At 45.6% G+C, this 23,171-nt stretch overlaps 1 protein-coding gene across 1 annotated transcript; it reads right to left on the reverse strand.

Moving 5' to 3' along the window:
• Window positions 1-625: 625 nt before the first annotated feature.
• LOC119466284 (interleukin cytokine-related protein 17.1) lies at window positions 626-22,461 on the reverse strand. Its single transcript, XM_037726762.2, has 2 exons — window positions 21,875-22,461; window positions 626-952 (listed from the first exon to the last, which is right to left on the reverse strand). The coding sequence occupies exons 1-2, from the start codon at window positions 22,145-22,147 to the stop codon at window positions 752-754; spliced, it is 474 nt and encodes a 157-aa protein (XP_037582690.2). The 5' UTR covers window positions 22,148-22,461; the 3' UTR covers window positions 626-751.
• Window positions 22,462-23,171: the final 710 nt, after the last annotated feature.

Consider the following 23,171-nt stretch of genomic DNA (forward strand, 5'->3'; position numbering starts at 1 on the left):
GAACATGATAAGCTATGAGCACATTGTGATGTTTGCACGCGTATCATGTTGTTCACTCTTCAAATTAATAGGTACTTTAAGGTTGTGCAGTTTGTGACAGCTGACAAATGAGAGAGCACGAGTGCAACTTTGAGCAAAAAGCAAAAAAAAGCCGGTATACTTTAGTTCATTCAGGGAGGCAAGCTGCGTGCTTCGTGCCGTTGTACCCTAACATTTAAAAAAAATGTATCAGCCGGAATACGCCCCCTCCCCCAAAAAAACTAAAAAGTTCACAAGACATTCAAATTTCGAGACCTGCTCCGTAACAGAAAACCCTCAAACCAATCCTTACGATGTTCTCTGCCATCTCTTTCTACTGTTTTTTTTTCTAAGTATGATTGGATAAATTGATGCGTGGCTGCAACAAACAAGCAGGCCAGTTTTGTAGACATGCCAAACACCTAGCGTCTAAGCATAACTGTTTTTGACATCCTGGTCAGACATAAGCTCGCAGACTTTGGTAATACAGAATAGCGTTACCGAGCCCACTGTGGAGCTGCCATAATTCCAAAAACCATTCTTCGCAGCCATCGCGAAGAAGGAGGCAGGAAAACTAAAATAAACTAAATAAACTAAAACTAAAAATACGTTTTAGAAATCTCTGCTCTAATCTGCCACGTGTAGCAAGTCGACGCAATGCGTGAACTTTTTGATTTTCAGAATATACTGAATCATTTCCGACAGGCATGTGTCATGGTCGTGCTCTTACATTTCAGCGCACCGCAATGCTACCGGATCCAAATGGTATCGCCGACTGGTCACGGTTTTCAGCATGGTTCACCACTCTGACGCCGATGCCATCGGCTTGACCACTGCGACTCAACGCACAAACGCACGACACGGTCACTTCGATGGTGTCAGTCCTGAACGCGCCGTTTCTAGTACGAAATATGACTTCCAGCTGTTCCTTGACCTCGTAGCAACGGAAGTCCCCCAGCCGGCTGCAGAGGCGACCGGGGCACTTGCAGACGACGGTTGGTATCCTGGACGGGAACCGACTCGAGTCGACGTCGACGATTCGCGTGAACGTGCAGCTCGCGCGGTCCCCGATGGTCGAAGACTTTCCGTCCGGTATGCAAGCCTGGATGGATGCTCTGGAACGCGTGTTCGTCGAATTCGTGGCAGAGGCACCGTTGAGCACGAGGCAGCCGATGAAGACGACGAACGTTGCAGCTTCCATTCGCATCGTCGCCGTCTCAATGATTTCACCCTTGCCGAAGCGTCGATGACTCGTTAATATAGCTGCCTCACTCCTCTTGTGGCTTGCTCAGATGTTCGAAATCAACCCTGTCAGCCGGTATGGTGCGAAGATTGGTTATTCGGATAAGTGAATGCCTGCTACTCGTTTAGAAGTGCGCTATCGTTTAAGCAGATTTTGTAGAGCGTATGTAAATTAGAACGAATGGCGCACGCAAGGACACATTACACAAAGCTTGAAGCAAACTTTGGCTCTTGCTAAGATGTCTGCCTGTTCTCTGGTGCGCGGTGCGGTCTTTCAATGCAGCCACGTGCGGCGTAGTCGCAGACTGGCAAAAAGTCTGGCAGTGGCTCGTATGACGCGTCCAAATACGGCAGCGAAGAGAGAGGTTTGTAATCTCGGTCGTAGATGCGCGCTGATTAACGCTGCGTCCGTTTGCACTAAGCCCGCAAACGAGACGGAGGAAACAGCGATAGCCTTGGCCCCTAACCTTGCCAAAAGGCCCAACGACTGCTTTCTCTGACTCTCGCAACGCGGTCGGAGCCTTCGCGTCAGCCCTAGTACACAGTTAAATTTTCCGTCATTATACGGAGGAATTGCACGTAAATGTACGGAAAATATGGCGTTTTCAAAAATACGGCAGAAACTTCCGTTGAAATACTGAAATGCTCCCCGTTTTAAGTTTTACGGACGTTTTACCCGTTATAATACAGCGGCTGCACTGTTCTGCACGGAACAGACAGAATTCCGTATTTTTTGTTATGTGAACATCCCTGTTTTTTTATTTTTTTGTTTTTTTTTTTACATGGAAAGCTATGCACGCCGTCTGAAGGAGCGCTTGTACTCACAGAGTTTCATCTAACAATATTGCAAACTGTACGCATTATGAAGAGACCTGCAATGTGTGAGAGCTATATAGCGTTCTGCCAAAAGTTGCAATAAGGATTGTATATTGAAATTTACGTTTTCGCACGCTCTATTTCGGTCGCAATTGGCCGCGCACACGGGCCTCGTGGCGATGATTATATGCTCAAATATAAGCGTGCATTTGCAATGTGTTCACTTTATTTGGTTCAGTGCTTTCCAATTTATAATACAACATATATGTTTAAGTGAACCAAGAGCGGTGCGCTTAACAGAACGACCGTTGTGGCCAAGTGTCATTTGAGTACGACTGCTGAGCACAATGTCATAGGTTTGATTCCCGAGGAGGCCTTCTAATGAGGATGAAAGGCGAGAATGTTGGTGTACTGAAATTTAGTTGAACGATAAAGGGCCCGAACTGCACCGAATTAACCCGCAGACTCCAGCTCCGGACTCCCTGTACAGCTTCGGCTCGTTAAACCCCCGATTTTAATTTAAAACTATATCATTCCAAAATACAAGTAAGCTAGAGGAAGCATTGGTGAAATTATATGATAAGTTTAAATAAATTGCAGAAATATTAAGTGAAATGGAAACCTGCGAACAGGCAGCTTGACACAAGTGGAGCCGAATACACACCATCGTTACATCAGACTACGATGTGACCATTCTTCCGGCAACTTTCTTGTGTATTTGTGTATGTGTACAGGCTATAGCACATTATCCAGTTGCATTAAGAAAAATAAATTCTGTTCTTTTACGTGCGAAAACCGCAATATCATTATGAGGCGCGCTTTAGTGGAGGACTCGGGAATAATTTTGAACACCTGGGGTTCTTTCACCTGCACCCAATGCCTACACGGGCGTTTCAGCACTTCGCCCACATCAGTGGCGTAGCCAAAAATTTTGTTCGGGGGGGGGGGGGGGGGGGGCTCAAGTTGCAGCGCGGCCTCCTCCTTATAGAAGTTGTCGAGGCATCAAATACATGAATAATAACTGCATTGCCATTGTCAATGCCATTGAATATTAGATGCTGCAAACGTATTATTGAACGCTACGCACTGTAAATACAAGTAAAGTATGTATATCTTTCATAAAGAATATATTCGTATGTGCCCAAAAGTGTGGCCTAAATATCTGATATCGATGCTTCCACGTTTTTTTGTCTATTTAATAAGTACAGAAAATATCACGCGAACTTTAGAACTATATCATTTCAAAACCAGCAACGCAGTGCATGCAGCTGATATGAAAAACGTAAAGGTCATGAAATTAACAAATTGAGGACAAATATTTTGAGGAATCTATGTCATTCAAGAACCTTGTTTACATTTTTGTACATATGCAATGGTCAGGGAAAAACCTCAATGACGCTGTCCTTCGTTGCAATGGATTGCGCAGGAGCAGCTGTTACCGGTCTTGTATTGTAATTATACCGATATTATAGTCGCAACAGTGAGTACATATAAAAAGCAAGAGTTCTGCAAAATGTACACTAGAAATGCGAAGATAGAATGGAATATACAAATGCGAAGATAAAGGGCAAGAAATTGTCGCTGGAAACCAAGTTCACTGCTTGTATACACGAAACCTCGCAACAAGATATTTAAATATATGAATAAATCTGCAATAAATCTACGTATCTAAGGAAACGTCACTGTATATAATGCGTCAAACAAGACAAATAAACATGTTGCTCAGTCACAAATAGTAAACTTTACGCAAAGAAAGACAGACGATCCAGGCAAGAACAATACCATATGGATAGAATAATAGAAAAAGAATGCAGAAATTAATAAGAAAATGCGTATTTTAACTGCCTGCACAGCGGCAACGATTATTCTGCACCCAAAATTAAAGAAGGGTATTGCTTCGTTTCAAAAAAGAAGTAAAAGCATGTAGCTAAACAGGAAAGAAAAGGACAAACGAAAGCCACAGATGATGCTGCAAGTTGATTGACCCAACATCCGAGTGCGTTTTTGGGAAACGCCGCGTGTGCCGGGCTTTCAATGAGCAAGGTCGGTCCAAATTGGTTGTTGATGTCCCCGTAATTTTTGTATTCGCATGATAATTTTGATAACCATGCTGCTACAATAAATGGTGAAAATTTCTGTGGTTGTAAAAGCTAATGAACAGTCATACGTTTTCATAATTATTATAATAAGAATTATAATAATTATTACTTTATAATTATTATTGTTATTATTATTATTATTATTATTATTATTATTATTATTATTATTATTATTATTATTATTATTATTATTATTATTATTATTATTATTATTATAGGAACGTGAAGGAACAGACATTTTTACATGCATTTATTTTTGCTGCTTCGCTATCTAAACGATAAACTTCACTCGGCGGGGAAGTTTAGCGAAGCGTTTAGTCACTTAGGACACGTTGTTGGCGACGTCTCTGTGGGCGTATAGAAGCGCCAGCATAACCATGCGTTCCTCAGACATTGTAGAGCGCAAGTGATTTTTTAGTAATCTCATGTTTGAAATTCTCTCTGTGCTGGCAGTGGCACTGGAAGGGGGACTAGAATCTGCAGCAGTTTGTACACATGTACATGTAACCTGCAGTCTCAATGAGAGAGGGCACCTATTCCTGTGCTAAAACCTAACAACACTTCGATATCCTTTGCTCTGCACCACGCTCGACAAGATAGACAGCCGTCCCCTCACGGAAGCCAGATTTTTTGGTCCCTGGTCCCAGCCGACGTCGGAACGAACTGCGTTAAAAGCGCTAGTACGCTTTTTAAAAGAAACAGGACTTAGTGAAAAACTATAGAATGTGCGGACTGATCTGATTCTTTTTCTTTTCTTTTTAATCTTCTCTTGTTTTCTATTTTTTTCAGCCCTTACCCCATCCCCGTGTGCAGAGTAGCCAACCGGACACTTCACCTGGTTAACGTGTCTGCCTTTCGCCTCTTATTTTCTTTCCTTCCTTCCTTTCTTCATTCGATATCGTTGACATCTTTGTTTAGGTACCTTGCACAAGCAGTAAGCTGTTTGAATCCAGAAATATCCGTCGTTTCGTTAGCAAGTACGGAGAAGCAGCCTGCAGTGCTCACTTATGCATCTAGGCTTTCTTTAATAATTTCACCACAAATTCCTATAATTTGGTTTTGTACATCTGGTTTAAATACGAGGCATTACTGGGACAACTTTCCAAATGGTTCTTCAGATATGTATCTCCACAATCAGCTCGCATGCGAAGAAGCGCTCTGGAAATACCAGTATTTTCAGCGGGGGCTTTGCTTAAATCCATAGGACCAGTGCCCTATCGCCACGGAGAGTCAGACCTTGCCACCCGCAAAAAAGAACTGTCTCAAATTTAATAGGCCGTGAACTTTCTTATGTTTTCTCTTATTTTACTTTTGCCTGCCTTGGTCGAGCTGATCGATCACATTGGGCGTGCTTCCTGAAAATGTTTGGAGAACATTATCAGATGCCAGCTGGCAGCTGACAGTCACGGTGATATTTAATATTTTCGTGTGTGTGGAAGATTACGAGCGCGTTTCCATTTCTGGAACGGCTTGGATACGCGCGTTCGAGTGCACGCATGTTGGCCTAAGTTTATATGAACATGAAATCCACAAACTTCCAGAATTAAAAATCAGAAGCACACCTTTGGAAGTGTCAGTGCACCTTTCGCGTCAAAAGTTTATGAGAACTTCATACCCATCAAGTTTCGGAATTTAAATCAATGCGCTCCGTAGATTCCGGGGCCGCTGCAAGATGCTGCGACGCGCCCGCTCACTATCGAAAAGCCCTTGAAACTTTGTGCTCGGCTGGGGCTCCTTACGTTATGCGACTCCAGGTGCATGGGCGTTGCCACGAAATCCAGCCCGAGTTCGCAATTTTGGCGCCAAAATGTCTTTGCGAGCGTCAAAAAGACATTGCAGACAAAATCCAGAAGTATTCCCGGGGCCGGTGGTTGTTTTGGTCGACGGTGCACGACAGCACGAAAAAATTTCGGGGAGGGACTGAAGGCCCATCAGCCCCCCCCCCCCCCCCCCCCCATGGCTACGCGCCTGGCCCACATGCAAATGCGGCTCCCGAGGCCGGGAATCGCTCCCGCGACCTCGGGCTTACCAGCGCAATGGCGAAGCCACTGCATCACTATTGCTACCCACTTTCACGATGGCCGATGCGGAGCATCCTTTCCTTTCCAAGTGATGATTTCAAAAGCTGGTGCTACGTGGAACGTCTTCTTGTTCGTTACATAGCGAGGGCCTCGAGTTTCGCAGCTCTGATGCCTTGAGATACGTAGCCATTGACCAGTTGTCTTGTTCCAAGTTTACATACTACGTGACGCCTTGGTTGAATGTATGCTCAACATGTGCTGCTATGAGTGGGGCTGGCTGACAGTCCCAGTGCTGTTCTTGTAAACATACACAACTATCCAAGAAATTTCACTGGAAGTTGACCACTGCAGTAGTATAATAAATTACTGCACGTGTAGTGAGGAGGACGTAGGTTCAGCTCCCTCCTGCAGCAAGTTGTGCTTTCGTCCACTTCCATTTCCTTTTATTGCAATAGCAATTATATGGACACTCAAAGCGGATTACTGCCATCGCCGTCGCGGTGAGTTTTAGTATGACGTCAACGGCGATGAAATTGTCGCCGCGCGCCGTATGCTGTATGTGCGAGTGAAAGCGCGCGAAGGACGTGCCTTTTCGCGGTGAGCGAACGCACGGCGGAGAGCAAACGCGCGTTCGGCGCCGTGCTCCCTGAAGGGCTGCAGAATTAAGTGTCTCTTTCCTGCTTTACAATCACCATAAATAGAGACCAAACGCGACTTCTTCCGTCGCGTGCAAGGCCGTGGGGGGAGGGAGGAGAGGTGACGTTTAGCTGCGGCGCCAAATGCGTATTTATATAAAAACGCTGTGAGACGAGAAGGTGTTAAAGACTTCCGACGCTGCTCGACGAGTGTCCCGGTCTGATCTCGCCGAAAACTTCCGAGCCGCCCCAGAGGCACCGGCAACAGTCACCAACGACGCGCGCGTTCGGTGCGAATGCGGTCAAAACGCCGACGGCGTCGACAACAGTTCTGCGAGTTGCTGGTGCTGCTGCATGTCCACGTTTATAAAGCTGATAAAACTGTTATCCTTATTCCGTATAGCTCTCTACTACTAATTTTCTATCGCAATTGATGCTTCGCCTTTCGGGTGAAACTGTGACATCTCTTCCCTAGTATTTCCAAGTTTCAACTAAGCACAATAGTTGTATTCCCCGGTACGTTCCATGAATAAATTTTGGTTTTGTTTTATTTGGTTGTATGAAAGAAATGAAGCCCTTCGGTACCCCTCAATTTTTCGCCCAATATGAACTTATTGTTCATATTGGGCGAAAGATATCTTGTCTTGTCTTGTCTATAGCAACCCCACCACCTCTAGTAGATCTATCAGGGCGAAAAGCACAGTAATTAGAGGGAAAGACGTCCGTATCTTCCATTTCGTCATGCAGCCATGTTTCCGTGATGACGAGAACGTGTGGCTTATGCGCAAGAAGAGTCGCGTCAAGCTGACCACTCTTGTTGATAACACTGTGTGCATTGATATTTAAAATTCGGAATTCTTGAGGGGGTGGAAGTCAGTTTTTTTTTTTTTTTTGAAGTACTGCGATAGTGATGAATTTTAATCCTGGTGTTCGTGGCATTGTTCCATCTAAAGTATTCATTGTTGACCCGCAGTTAATTTCGTGTCTATCAAACTAACTTTTTTGCCATCTTTTTTCTCAGCCTTCGCGCTATCCCAAAACAGTTTACGTTTTCTAATGGTTTCATGGGAATAATCATTTTGTACATAAATTCTGGTCCCTTTTAGCTTGTGGGTGTTTTTGAAGATTTCAAGTTTTTCATTGAAGTCATGAAAGAACATAATACCATGTTCTTTGTTTACCGGTGTTCCCTAAACGGTGAATTCTTCCAATCGAGCTGCACTTCACGTTTAGTATATGAGAAAATATGTCATTCAAATTTTGCTCTTAAGCTCGGTTTCTGTTTCCGCGGCTTTCTCGCGAAGGCCAAAAATTATCAAATTGGAATGCCTGCTCCTATATCTTCCAATGCCACTATTTTTGTTTCTAGAGATTTAACGGTTTGTTCGAGTTCATCAACACGAGCGACACGTTTTTCTAAAACAGCGAAACGATGGCCCCAATCACTAAAAAAGTTTTTCCATATTGTTCTGCTGCGTTCTAAGCATCGCCATATCTTCAATGATGATGATGATATATGGGGTTTAACGGCGCAAGGGCCAATAATGGCCAAAGAGTGCCAGGCCAGTGTTAATGAGTTTAAGTTGAAGCGATGGATTACGAGTGGTGGATATGACGTGGCTGTAAAGGGGCCTAAAAATAGTCGCTGTAAAGTGCATAAAATCTACAGGTAATAAGATTATGGGAATGACTAATGGCGTGTGCTATGAGCATTAAATATGCATTGCAAATAAATGTTACTATTTGCAAAATATCTCCGATGCGAAAATTGGCATCAAGCACTAGTGCCTCAACAGAGCCCTTGAACATAAAGGCCTGGAGGCATGTGCTATACTAAACACTATCGCAACAGCATCCTCTGGCGGGAGGATGTGCTACGAATATCTAGGGCTAATTACATGTAGTACCACGTCATTCAAGAAACCTAGGACTGCTTTGGTATTAAAAAGCGGTTCTTTGCCAAGAAACATACTGGGATGGATAGGAATATGGTATCGGTATGCAAGAGGAAAATGTTTCCTTCTCTCTGTTTCGGCTTCCCGGCACTCCAGGAGGACATGGAGGACGGTCAGCCTCTCACCACATCGACCACAGGTTGGAGGCTCGTTACCAGTCAACAGAAAATTGTGAGTTTCATATGTGTGTCCTATTCTGAGACGGCAGAATAGGACATCAGTTCGTCGTGTTTTAGTTGTACAGGGCCAGAAACCAAACTGTGGCTTAATCAAGTGGAGCTTATTATTTGTTTCATTGACCCACATGCGTTGCCAGTGGCTTCGCAGCTTCGTTCGCAACAAAGACTTGAGATCTGCGACGGCAATAGTACTGCTAAGATTAGTAGCTTGAGATGTAATTGATGTGGCCATTTGGTCTGCTAGCACATTACCTTCGATGGATCTATGACCAGGAACCCAGCATATTGTCACTTGTCTAGCAGATGAGTAGATATTGCACAAATATGAGCAAAGTTCAATAAAAACAGGATTTTTGTGTTTTCTTAGACATTAGTGCCTTTACGACACTTAAGGAGTCCGTGAATATTATTGCCTTCTGTAGTTTTAATTTCTTGATGTGTTTAACCGCACACAGTACTGCATAGGCTTCTGCAGAGAAGATACTTGCATATGGGATCAATACGTATGATTCAGACAAAGATGGACCGACAGCCGCGTAAGATACGCCAGCATGTGACTTTGACGCGTCGGTGTAGAATTCAGAGCAATAGTATTTCGATTGGAGCTCACGGAAATGCATTGCGATTTCGAGTTCAGGAGCGTGCTTTGTGACCTCTACAAAGGATATATCACATTCTATCACCTGCCACTCCCAGGGCGGTAATAGCTTACCTGGAGGCATTAGACAGTGTTCAAGAAGTGGGACATCCATCTCTTCGCCAAGCTTCCTCACGCGCAGTGAGAAAGGACGTCTCACAGAGGGTCGGTTATGAAAAAGTGTAGTACATGACAAATCCTTAACAGTTTTATAACACGGATGTTCATGATTAGAGTGGACCTTGAGGAAATACGTGAAGCTGTTCTCTGCAGATGGAGTGACCACTCATTCGATTCTACGTATAAGCTTTCAATAGGGCTTGTTCTGAAAGCGCTGGTGGCCAGGCGGATACCTAGATGGTGAACGCAATCTAGCATCTTTAGTGCGCTTGGTGCGGCAGAATTATATATTACAGCCCCATAATCTAGTCGTGAACGAATCAGACTCTTATAAAGGTTCAGTAGACACTTCCTGTCGCTGCCCCATTTTGTGTGAGATATAATCTTCATTAGGTTCATTGTTTTTAGGCATATTGCTTTGAGATATTTGATGTGCGAATGAACGTCAGCTTGGAGTCAATTATGATGCCTAAAAACTTGTGGTATTTGTTCACAGGTATTTGCTGCACACACAGTTCTACACGAGGATCTGGGATCAGGCCTCTCTTTCTTGTGAAAAGAACACAAGAACTTTTGTGGGGGTTAACTTTGAACCCGTTTTCGTCTGCCCACTCGGACACTTTGTTCAACCCCTGCTGTACCTGTCTCTCGCACACGGCCAGGTTACAGGACTTGAAGCCCATTTGCATATCGTCCACGTAGACACAATAAAAAATAGCCGGTGGTAATGAGGCACGAAGTGTGTTCATCTTCACGATAAACAATGTGCAACTGCGCACGCCTCCCTGGGGCACACCAGTTTCTTGTATAAATGGACGTGACAGTGCATTACCTATTTTAACCCGGAATGTGCGGTTGTGTAGGTAGCTTTCAATAATGGTTAAAAATATTTCCACGGATGCCCATTGCCGACAGATCGCGCAGGATTCCGTAACGCCAGGTCGTATCGTACGCATTTTCCATATCGAGGAAACACGGACAAGAAGTATTGTTTGTGTATGAAGGCATCACGAATGTTTGCTTCGATGCGCACGAGATGGTCGGTTGTAGACCGTCCTTCTCTGAAGCCGCACTGATATGGATCAAGAATTTTGTTTGACTCAAGGAAGTGTAAAAAACGACGGTTTATCATTTTTTCAAAGAGCTTGCAGATACAGCTTGTGAGGGCTATTGGGCGGTAACTTGTTACTAATGTGGGGTCTTTACCTTGTTTCAAAATCGGAACGACAAGGGATTCTTTCCATGCAGTAGGTAGGTGCCCGGTAGCCCATATAGCATTGAAAAGTGCGAGTAGCGTTATTTGAGTGTCTCTGTGAATGTGTTTATTCATGTCGTACATGATCCTGTCGGGTCCAGGTGCAGAGTTCCGACATGCAGTCAAGGAGGCTCTCAATTCGGAGATGTTAAAAGGCATGTTATAGGGTTCGTTCTGTCTGCATTTGCGGTCAATAGCCTTGCGTTCTGCGATTTGTTTGTACTTTAGGAATGCCTCGGAATAATTATTTGAACTAGACACGCGCTCGAAGTGTTCGCCAAGAGCGTCAGCTTGGTCTTCCAAGCTGTTGGCTTCGTCATTCACTAGCGGCAACGGATGAATTTCTTTTCCCTTTAGCCTCATTAGCCGGTCCCATACTTTTGCCTCTTGAGTATACGAATTGATACCTGCGAGAAACCTCTCCCAACTTGCCCTCTTAGCCTGCCTTCGTGTCCTTCTTCCCTGGGATTTAACATGTTTAAATTCTATTAGGTTTTCAGCCGTAGGACATTATCGTAGTTTGCCCCAAGCTTTATTTTGTCTCCTCCGTGCCTGTGTACAATCGTTATTCTACCAGGGGACCCGTCTTTTGAATGAAGGGTCACTTGTTTGAGGAATGAACTTCTCAGTGGCGACAATGATAAAAGCAGTAAAATATGATACGGCATGATCTATAGTAAAATTATTTATAAAATCTCGTGATAAGTACGTGTTTTCTCTAAAGCATTCCCAGACAGCTGAGGCCAGTTTCCAGCGAGGGACATGGGGAAGAGAGTCATGTTCGGTTAATAAGTTTAGGGTTACTGGGAAATGATCACTTCCGAATGGGTTTTTAATTACATGCCATTCTAAATCAGGGAAAAGTGAGGCAGAGCCAATTGACAGGTCTATTCATGAATATGGACTATGATGGATATTGTAATATGTTGGTTCCTTCTTATTGAAGAGGCACGCACCGGAGTTAACAAGGAAGTTTTCAATGAGTCGACCTCTCGCGTCGCATCGCGAATGTATGGTTCTGGGAGCTGGTCGATGAGGCTGTAAAATTCCGTTTTACTGAGGTGATGGTTGGGTGGCATGTAAATGGAGCAAATCGTTATAAGCTTGTTGAATAATATTGCTCGCACAGATACAGCCTCGAGAGGCGTGTGAAGGGCAAACTGTTGGCAAGCGACAGACTTATTTACAACTATGGCTACACCTCCGGACGAGGCAGAAGCGTTTTCACGATCTTTACGAAAAATTGCATATTGCTTAAGAAAGTTGGACTGTGTATGCTTTAAGTGTGTTTCTTGGACACACAGCACCTTCGGATTAAATTTATGTATGAGTTCTGTGATGTCGTCGAGGTTACGTAGTAGTCCTCTGACGTTCCACTGTAGTATTTGTGTGGCCATGTTGCAGATAATGTTTGTGCTGTGCGTCTCGTGTAAAAACACTAACTTAACTTACAGAGCCCTTGTCGGGCCCTGTGATGCGGGCTTTTTCTTGTTTGGAGCGGTCGAGAGATTCTCGCCGCTCCTTAGACGCTGGCTACGTCGTCTGGCTTGAAGATGTGTCCATCGGCTCTTGCGGCACGCTGGACACCCGCTCTTGAGAGCGGTTTGTTCGCGGTGAAGGCCTCGTCTCGAGGGACGAGACCTTGGAGGCCACCAGCCCGGAGGTCCATGGCCCCTTCTGGGATGGCGGAGTAGTGCTAGCTGCAGCCGCCGAGGGAGCAGATGGCTTCACCGCCAGCTCACTACGCGCAGGCCGGACAGCAGCCGGAAGCCGCAGTGATGCTGCCCCCTGACGCGTCACATCGGCAAAGCTGGTTTTTGGCAGGTAGGACACCTGCCTTCGTGCCTCTTTAAACGAAATATTTTGTTTAACTTTAATCGTGACAATGTCTTTTTCTTTTTTCCAGGATGGGCAGGACCGCGAGTATGCGGTATGCTCTCCTTCACAGTTTACACAATGTGGAGTATTATTGCACGACTCAGATGTGTGTTCAGAAGCACTGCATTTGGCACAAGTAGTTCGACCTCGACAGCTCTGGGAGCTATGGCCAAACCTCTGGCATTTGAAACATCGCAGGGGATTAGGGATATACGGCCTGACTCTGATCTTTACGTAGCCTGCCTCGATAGTCTCGGGCAGTACACTTGAGCCGAAGGTTAGAATGAGATGCTTGGTCAGAATTTCTTTTCCGTCACGCCTCATCTTGATTCTTCTGACATTGATGACATTTTGGTCACTCCATCCCTCTAATAGTTCTGTCTCACTTAGCTCCATCAAATAATCATCCGAAACAACACCACGACTGGTGTTCATAGTGCGGTGTGGGGTCACAGTGACAGGAAAGTCTCCAATTGATACGAGGGTCTGCAGTTTCTCATGTTGTTTGATATCTCGGAGTTCAAGAAGAAGGTCGCCGCTAGCCAATTTGTAGCTTTGTAGCCGGCCCCTATTGTCTCTGTCAGGCATTTTGAAACCAGAAAAGGTGAGATCGTTCTCACCGCCTTTTCGGGTTTTTCACAATGGATTACATGGAATCGAGGGAAATTTTCAGTTTGCCGGCCAAAAAATTTGAATACGTCTTCGGTGCGCCCCCGCTTAAGGGGGCGATCGGGTAATGCGGGGAAAAAAAAGGCATCAAAAATAATAATTTTTCGGCAGGAACGCCAGCCACCTACCTGGGAGCTCAACAAGAGGACGATGTAGGACCTGCAAACACAAGTCCCACAAACGTCAGCTGTACGTACCCGCTATAACCAAATACGTATAACTAAGGGTGGTTATAACAGACAAAGTTAACCCTCGCCGCCAGGAATGCTGGAAGTAAATGGAAAAGAAAAGAAGACAGGATAGATTGAGAGTGAGAGAGAAAGACGAAGATTGAAGAGAGGGACAGGAAAAGGCGACTACCGATTTCCTGCGGGTGGGTCAGCCCGGGGGTGCCGTCTACGTGAAGCAGAGGCCAAAGGAGTGTGTCGCCTCTGCCGAGGGGCCATAAAGGTCCAAACACCCGGCTTCGGCTCAACTCCCAGGATCCCCTTTTCCCCGGACACGGCTAAGCCGCGCACGGCTACACGCGAGAGGGTCCAACCCTCGTGTGCTCGGGTACGTGGTGGCGCAACTCACCAAACGCCTGCTTGCGCAGACGCCCCTGCGGGGGCCGTATCTTCAACCAACTTGGTTTGTGCAGGCAGTATTTCTTGCCGCAGTTTTTCAATATCGGGGCCTGGATTTGTCTCAACGTCACCACACAGTAAAAGTAAACACACAGTACATTTCGTAAGCAATACTAGCACAACGCCGGGGGCACGGCAAGACCAAAAGACAGCGGCATTTGCTCTTAAATAAGGCAGAGTAGTAACTAACCTGCATAAAGCAGAGGAAAGGCTTGTGAGGCCACATACCCGCAGTTGGTCCGCCGTGCCCACTGAATTCGTGCAGCTCCAGTCGTCCTTTTGCAACAGCAGCCCACTGATGTCACATGATGTGTAGGTGGTGCTAGGGCTGGAGTGCGCCAGACCAAAGCTGGCGTGACGTGGAAGGAAATGGTTTCTTGATAAGTATCCATCGTTGCAGACCTGTTAAGAAAACACGTGTAAGGAACAGGTACATTTTGGAAGCTTGTAGATCCGGTAGAAGAACAGTTTCAGTGACACGTCGCACCAGTCCAACCAAGAACGAGCACCTGCATAAAGCAGAGGAAAGGCTTGTGAGGCCACATGAACGCAGTTGGTCTGCCGTGCCCACTCAAGACTAAACATTTGCACAAAGAGAGAATAAGGATTAAAAGTGCACCGAGAATTTTTACGGCTACAACCTTAATTAATGCTTGATTTCGAATAAATCCTTGCCGAAGGGCGAGGATATGTATATCTGCTCAGATTTGCTGAGTGTGCTGCGATTTTATTGGTACAATGTTAAAACACACCTTTCTTGTTCAGCGAATCCCCAATCAAATAATCTTGTCAGGTGGCCAAGCTTTCGGGTGAGCAAGCATTGGTCTTATATTAAAGTATTTAAATTTTGTCTCACCAATATATCTGTGACATGAACTTAAGCGCTTACTGCACCTTTACTGACACAGTTTCAGCAACCGTTGTGTAGAATACCTCACAGGCTGCGAATTTTCAACTCAATTTCGCTTAGATAGCAACATCCCGTGTTTGGCGCCTTTGAGTCTTAACTGGCCGCTGTGCCAGAAAAATCAGGCTGCTTAGACAAACGTTCTGCAATTTAAGTAGACATAAGCCGCCATTTATCAAGCGCCAAAGCAACGGAGTTATCTGCCGTTCAGAGGATTTCGGTCAACGTTGCTCTGTTTTATCGCGAAAGCAATTATATCGACAATGGAAGTGTGTTCACGCAATCGGCTCTGCCGCCACCGTTGCCGTGCTGTTACGGTATCAACGATGCCCATGTGGCATGAGCGTTGAGGGTCATGAGATTTCCAAGGACGCGATAGAGGAACAGTGCACTTGGATGCATTAACGACAAAGCGATGAGTGCACGCAAACAGTGCTACGTTTAGTAGGCTCTGCGGCAGAGGCAGAGCAGCTTACAGCCTTCAAAAGCTCACACGTGAGTTCAACTCCCGAACCCTAGCGTTCTTTCTCGAGCAGCTGTGTGTATACCAACTACACCATGGTTCATATATTATACAGTCGTTTGAGCAGAACGACGGCACACTTCAAGCTACAAATGTTGATGATTTTTCTTCGTGGGCTCATTTCGCTGAACATCGAGGTGGAACGCCTGTGATGCAAATTATATATAGGTTGTCCCAGTTAACGTTAGCTAAGCTGTTCAACAAGAAGAGAGAGAGAACAACTTTTATTGAAAACGGCAAGTGTAAGATGAGTTTATCTCCCCTCCCTTAGATGGCGGCCAGGAGCCCTTGGGTCCTAGCGGCATCTTCGGCTTGCCAACAACAAGAAAATATTTTTTTAAACACGGTGCAAGATACGATTTTAAAACCTACAGTGTTCGGTTGTCAGAATGCTGATGACAAATTACAGTGCAGGTCGTGTAATTGTATCGTGTCCCGAGTTTTTGTTATATTTTTATTGCGATAGCAATTATATGGACACTTCAACCGGATTTCTGCCGTCAGCATCACCGTCGCCGTGAGGTTCCGTATAGATTCCAAGGGCGATAAAATCGTCGCCGCGCGCCGTATGCGCGAGCGAAAGCGCGCGGGGGACGCGCGCTATCACGGAGAGCGAACGCTCGGCGGAAAGCAAACGCGACCGTCGCGTGGGGGTATGGGAGGGAGGGAGGCGGGGCGGCGCTGTGCTCCGGCACCAAAGGCGTATCTTGCCACTCAATCGCCCACGCGAAAGCAACAAAGTGGGAAAAGGGGGGATGGGGGGGGGGGGGGGGGGGCAGCTTCTCCTCTGCCAACAACTTCTCCGTCGCAGTTTGCCCGGTGGTGCCCGTCGCCCGCACCGTCTCTTATCTCCACACGGCTCTGGTTTCCGTTGAAGCGATAGACCGCGCGAACCTGCGCTTGCTGCCAGCGTTTTGACAGTCGTTGGCTGCGGTCATTCAGTGTGATCTTTTCATGTTTCCTTGTGCACGCTGACACCACGATTGTTCATTCAGTTAGTAAGCCAATGTGTCCAAGTTTATGCAGCCGATAAAACTGTCCCTACTCCGAGTAGCTCTTACTAATTTGCTATCGCAATCGATGCTTCTCCTTTCGGGCGAAACGGCGACATTTTTTTGTTGAACAGTTTAGCTGACGTTAGCTTGGACATACTTAACAGCGTTCCTCTTTAGGCCAGAATTGTGAGACGCCTAGTAGCTGCCAAGGCAGTGTTCCTGATGCGAATCAAAAGTTGCGTGGCGTGCTGCGTCGTGCCAATATGTCACAGCCGCCTACTGTCAGAACGCCATCTGTGTTGAGCGCCATGCTAAACTTTGAATTCCTTTGAGTAATTCTCTCTTCGCTCGAAACTGGTCCCGATGCTTTTCAGTGGGCGGTTAATAAACTCACTGGTATGGGCCACAACGTGCTAAGCTGCATTCAGTAAGACGACTCAGTGTTCGAAGTACGATCTACAAACACAGTGGTCGCGTCCCTTCAAACGGCTCCGCCCTAAAGCAGCATCGCAAACTAACATGAACGACCATGCTTTGTCCATAACTCTGATAATTAACGCACGCGCGGAAGCGCCCCCAGAATTCCGCCCCATGAGCTACCTTCACATGATGTCAATATTACCGAGTCGAGTTGGCTTGTCAAGCCAAAGTCCAGTCATTGGTTTCATGTAAACTGCAGGTGGGTCGGGCCATGGGAGTGTCGAGGTTAGTTTAATCAACCAGACTTCAAGAGGTGGTGACAACAACCAAACATTGTCGCTTGATAAGTATTATTAAGCGCAGCTTACAGAATGGTGACATCCCTTTTTATTGTAGAGTTACAGAGTCGCAAACTTGATTCTTCAGTGTTCTTGGAAATTTTGTAATTTAGAATAATTTTTCTGAAAAAAAATTTATAGCACAATTTGCAATTCCCCTTCCTACAGTCACTAGATTTTAACTTTTTAATCAAAATGCAACAAACCATAATAACGTCGGAGATGCATGTATATGCCGAGAAAAAGGATTTTAGCTTTCACATGTATTTAGGCAAAAGCTCCCGAGCTAAAGCTTCCTCTTGACCAGTAGTCGATGATACGGAGACAGTTCATCAACCCGATGCAGATGTAAAGCTTTCTTGAGTGCCGCATAATTGTGTCTATGTGAGCGTATTACCTTATCTATGTGCTTATTTATATGTTAGCCAGTTCATCTCGGCGTAGTGTCCCAGCACGGAACTTAGTATAGTGTGTGAGTTCAACTTGTCGTCGCATTTTTAAAATCTTTATGCCACCGTGCATGTTAAAATATGTGGGGACTTCCTTAACACGCTTTCTCATTCATGGCTTTGATTTGTCGAACTTGTAACGTCTTCTTTTTATCTCAAAATATGGATTATGCTAATTACCAATTTGTAAAAAGGAGTACCTTTCGTCATTACGAGGCGACTAAACCTATTTTTTCGAAAAGGCATCGTTAAAGAGATCGCGGTGGTTGCCCGCGGGTCATAATATTCTGTCTGTCAGGATGATAAGTTGCCTAAATCTATTACTTTTGTTTCATTTCAATAAACTCCTACCATCGCTGTAGGTCATCCGCCACTTTCATTATTATTTTTTTCTCTTCTCCTATCATTCGGTTCCACGCGTAGATTGGCGCTGACATGCATGAGAAATATATCCTTTTTAAGCGAAGCTTTATCGGCTCACTTGCATCGCGGTCGGTGCACGCGTACGCGCTATCATCTTCAGCATTTGCTCGAGCGTCTTCGTCTTCTTCCGCAGCTGGCTCGTTAGTGCCCCTCGAGACATCGACACAGCAAACGCAAGCGACAACAGCGAGGAGCAGAGAATCGTACAACGCAAAGGAAGAAAAAGCTGCACGAAAAGGAAGGAAAAGGAGAAGGAAAGGGAAGGACAAGTAGTACGAAAAGGAAGGAATACTAGTGGGAAGGAAAAGTATTACGTCAGGTACACGCACGACAAGCCTCGCTTACCCCCATTTTCTCGACAGGGGAAGGAGTAGTTACTTTTTGTACAAAGACGGAGTGATGTTGCAACACAGTTTATTGCGTCAAGTTTCACTGAGCAACAAAAACACACACACACACAAAGAATAATAAAGTGTTTTAGCGGCAGTTCTGATACTTACCAAATATAACAAAGCCTTTCGCCGCATATTTCACCAAGCTATTTTGCACTTTGAAATATCTTGTAGCCTGATCACATCGCAAAAATTCTGCTTTGGCAAAATCACTAATGCAATACCCTGTTAGTAGGCAGCACTCTCGTGGACCCGGTCCTGTGACTGCTGTGACTGCCATACTATACCAATCGGCCCCATTTGTCCTTCAGGAAAAAGGTCAAAACACAAAGACCCAATCAACCTTTAGAGAAACTTCTAAAACTGACGATAACGCTGAAGGGTTCAGAAAGCACCGAATTCTCACGTGGAGAATATTGAGGTGGCGACCACGTCGTACAAAAAAAAAGATCATTAATGCAGCGATTAACCAGGTATTTATTCCAACTAAGAGTTCATTAAGGTTCGCGCAGGCCAACTCAGAAAACTCTTATTTGTCTGTGGTTTGAGGTGTGGGTTAACTGGAAAAGCGATAAACAAAGATACCCTGAAGTAATCCTTCCTTATGGCATGTTCTAACATGGAAAAATAATACGTCCACAAGTCGTCTTGCGAGCTATATTATCGTTATTTAAATGACGCTCCGCAAAGAGGTGTACCAATTGCGACGTTTTTGAACATCCAGAAATTTCAAGAATGTCCACTGCATCACTACGCTTAGTTTACGTTCCGTATGTGATTTTCACCGATTCCTCGTTTGACGCAGTTGAGCTTTATGCCAATACTGACAATGCGGCCGACATTTCTTATTGAAATTAAATATGAATGCTCAGAAGTTTCGTTCTCGGTAGTAATGATTTTCCGTTTGAATTGGCTTCTTGAAGAAAAACGCAAAAAATTATTGCAGTTTTATCCTCACTGCAAACTCCAGCGTGGCGGTGCAACAGGAGTACTTAGCAAATCATCGCCATGTGCAATGTAACGCTTTTGCTGGCCTTAACTATTACGTATTAGTGTGCCCGGAATTTAACGAAGAATATAAGGCAGGTATTACAGTGGGGCTGGAATGAATCGCAAGATAGCCCCACATTCAAGGGCATGTGACATTTTGTCCCAGCAAGGGCAGTAGATATTCAGGACAGAGGCGCTTTGGCTCTTCCTAAAGTATCTCTATGATTCAGAATTAAAGTGCGAATGGTTAACTTCGTGGGTCAACGTGGATTTGATGGCGCGTACTACGTTACACCCCGCGTCAAGCTTCGCGTGTTTCCATGTGCTGTCAATTTAGGAGATTGAATCTGACGGACTTCAGACCCCATACCCTGTTTGACAGCCAGGACTTAAAGTCGGGGGGGGGGGAGGGGGGGGGACATCCATCTATATGAGGGGTCGGTCTCCGCCCCCCACCCCACCCCTGTGAAGGTCTACTGTAGTACGGCGGCACCCATTCAAGTAGCGCTGGAAGTCATTTTATTACCAGTAGTGCCTTTTGAGGAGCAATTCAACTTTCTCCAATTTGTCAAATAATGGAATCGCGATTATTAAGTTGATACCACTCGGACGATCCAGCAAGCACCGGGACGGCGTCTTCGTCGACGGGGGTCATGATACCAAGCACTGCTCGAGACAACGCTGAGGACAATACAGACGACGACGCTCACAGAAGTCGCACGGACTGGTTTTGCCTCTTGTATGCCTTGTATGCCAGTGGGCGATTTGTAAGTATTCTGTAAACATAATTTAAGCCTCTCTTTCCCTGCAACAATATATACGTATATAAGCGTATGTGAGTGTGAGCGCGCTACACTGGTTGCTGCCCTAAGGGGACTCCCCTCCACTGAAGGGAGGCGTTAAGCCCTGTCGACAGATGGCGCTAGGGCGCATCATTCGCGAGCAACTTTTGCGAGACATATAATATGCGCAGTAACTTCTGCAACCTGTTTCACTCCGCATCAATGCTACTGAAGAGATGAATACTCCACCTGAAGAGAGCGACCGCACAGCTAGCTGCTTATCCATGTCTGGTGGTTAGTCTCGGACGCAGAGAGAAGGCATTGAAGACACAAAGATAAACAACATTATAGCACCAGGGCTCAAGTGAAAACTCGGCGACCACGATAGCCAATTACTCCTAAATAATTCCACACAAGCATCTTTTGCATTTTGCCCCATTAGGAATACAGTTACAACCTGCAGAATAAAATCACGACAATGTCAGTTTATTTCTGACTATATGAGCGCTCACTGCAGCTGACACGTCGGGCAGAAAAAAAAAGAAAAGGGTGAGCTTTTTTTCTTTTGAAGAAGATACTGTATATTTCATATTCAGTCATGAATTAACTTCCTTCAGTATAGTGGAGTAAGAAATCTTAATAGAGCAAAAAGATGGAAATAACGGGAATCTTGGGTTGACAACACCTTTTTCGCACCCAGCCAACATAATTGGTTTGCACCAAACAGAGGTTCACGAACATGATCAACTATGAGCAAATTGTGATGTTTGGACGCGTATCATGTTGTTCACTCTTGCAATCAATAGGTACTTTAAGGTTGTGCAGTTTGTGGCAGCACACAAATGAAAGACCCCGAGTGCGATGTTGAGAAAAAGATCCTGTACTGGAGTTCATTCAGGCAGGCAAGCTGCGTGCTTCGTGACGTTGTACCCTGTAAGTAACATATAAAAAATGTATCACACGGGAATATCACACGTTGTAGCTTCCATCCCCCCCCCCCCCCCCCAAAAAAAATGAAAAACTTGACAAGACATGCATATTTCGGGACCTCCTCCGCAACTGAACAGCCTCAAACCGATCGTTACGATATTCTCTGCCATCACTTTCTACTGCTTTTTTTTAAGGTATCCTCCTTCGCCATCGTGAAGGGGGATGCAGGAAACCTTCGTCATAAAATAACATTTGAGAAATCCCTGCTCTAATCTACCACGTGTAGCAAGTCGACGCAATGCGTGAACATTTCGATGTTAAACATATACTACAACAATTCCGACACGTATGTGCCACTGTCGTGCCCTTACATTTTAACCCACCGCAATGGTACCGGATCCAAATGGTATCGCCGCCTGGTCCCGCTTTTCATCGCGGTTCCCCACTCTGACGCCGATGCCATCGGCTCGAGCACTGCGACTCAACGCACAAACGCACGAAGTGGTCACTTCGATGGTGTCAGTCCTGAACGCGCCGTTTCTAGCACGAAATATGACTTCCAGCTGTTCCTTGACCTCGTAGCAACGGAAGTCACCCAGGGTGCTGCAGAGGAGACCGGGGCACTTGCAGACGACGGTTGGTATCCTGGACGGGAACCGACTCGGGTCGACGTCGACGATTCGCGTGAACGTGCAGCTCGCGCGGTCCCCGATGCTCGACGACTTTCCGTCCGGTATGCAAGCCTGGATGGATGCTCTGGAACGCGTGTTCGTCGAATTCGTGGCGGAGGCACCGTTGAGCACGAGGCAGCCGATGAAGAAGACGAACGTTGCAGCTTCCATCCGCATCGTGCTTTCACCCTTGCCGAAGCGTCGATGACTCGTTAATATAGGTGCCCAACTCCTCTTGGTGCTTGCTCATGTGTTCGAAGGTTAAGTCAACGCTGTCACCCGGTATAGTGCGAAGTTCGCTTATTCGGATAAGTGAGTGCCTGGGACTCGTTTAGAAGTCCGCTATCTTTTAACCAGTTGTTGCAGAGCGTATGAAAATTGGAACGAATGGCGCACGCAAGGAGACAGTGCCCAAGGCTTGATGCAAACTTCGTCTCCTGCCAAGACGTCTGCCTGTTCTCTGGTGCGCGATGCGGTCTTTCAATGTAGCCACTTGTCCAGCCACGTATGACGTAGTCGGAGACAGACAAAAAAAAAAAAAGTCTGGCAGTGGCTTGTATGACGCGACCTTTATACGGCAGCGAAGATAGGTTTGCAATCTCGGTCGTATCTACGCGCGCTGATTAGCGCTGTGTCCGAAAGCGCGATAGCCTTGGCCCTTAACACTGCCAAAGGCTCAACGACTGCTTTCTTTGACGCGCGCTCGGTGGTCAGGGCCTTCTCGTCAGCCCTAGTACACTGATAAAATTTCCGTCATTATACGGAGGAATTGCGCGTAAAAGTACGGAAAATGTAGCGTTTTCAAAAATGAGTGAGTGAGACAACTTTAATAAATATCCGGCAAATTGATGGCCTGGGTCTAGGCCACGCCGGGGGCAAAATGCAGCAGAAACTTCATGTTAAAATACGGAAATGCTCCCCGTTGTAAGCTTTACGGACGTTTTACCCGTAATAATACAGTTGATGCACTGTTCTGAACGGAACAGACAGAATTCCGTATTTTTGTTATAGGAACATCCGCATTTTCATGCTAGGAAAGCTATGCACGCCGTCTGAATTAGTGCTTGTACTCACGGAGTTTCATCTACCAATATTGCCAACTGTACGCATTATGAAGAGACTTAGAATGTGTGAGAGCTATAGCGTTCTGCCAAAAGTTGCAATAATGATCGTATATTTAAATTTATGTTTTCTCACGCAG

This window comes from Dermacentor silvarum, chromosome 10 (assembly GCF_013339745.2).
Source record: "Dermacentor silvarum isolate Dsil-2018 chromosome 10, BIME_Dsil_1.4, whole genome shotgun sequence".
Classification (NCBI taxonomy): Eukaryota; Metazoa; Arthropoda; class Arachnida; order Ixodida; family Ixodidae; genus Dermacentor; species Dermacentor silvarum.

Bases quoted from the DNA above. Each gene is read 5' to 3' on its own strand.
- LOC119466284 (XM_037726762.2), bottom strand. From the start codon at position 22,147: ATGCGGATGGAAGCTGCAACGTTCGTCTTCTTCATCGGCTGCCTCGTG. The intron at 953-21,874 runs GTCAAGGAACAG...CGTTGCTACGAG, and splicing joins GTGACTTCCGTTGCTACGAG to GTCAAGGAACAGCTGGAAGT.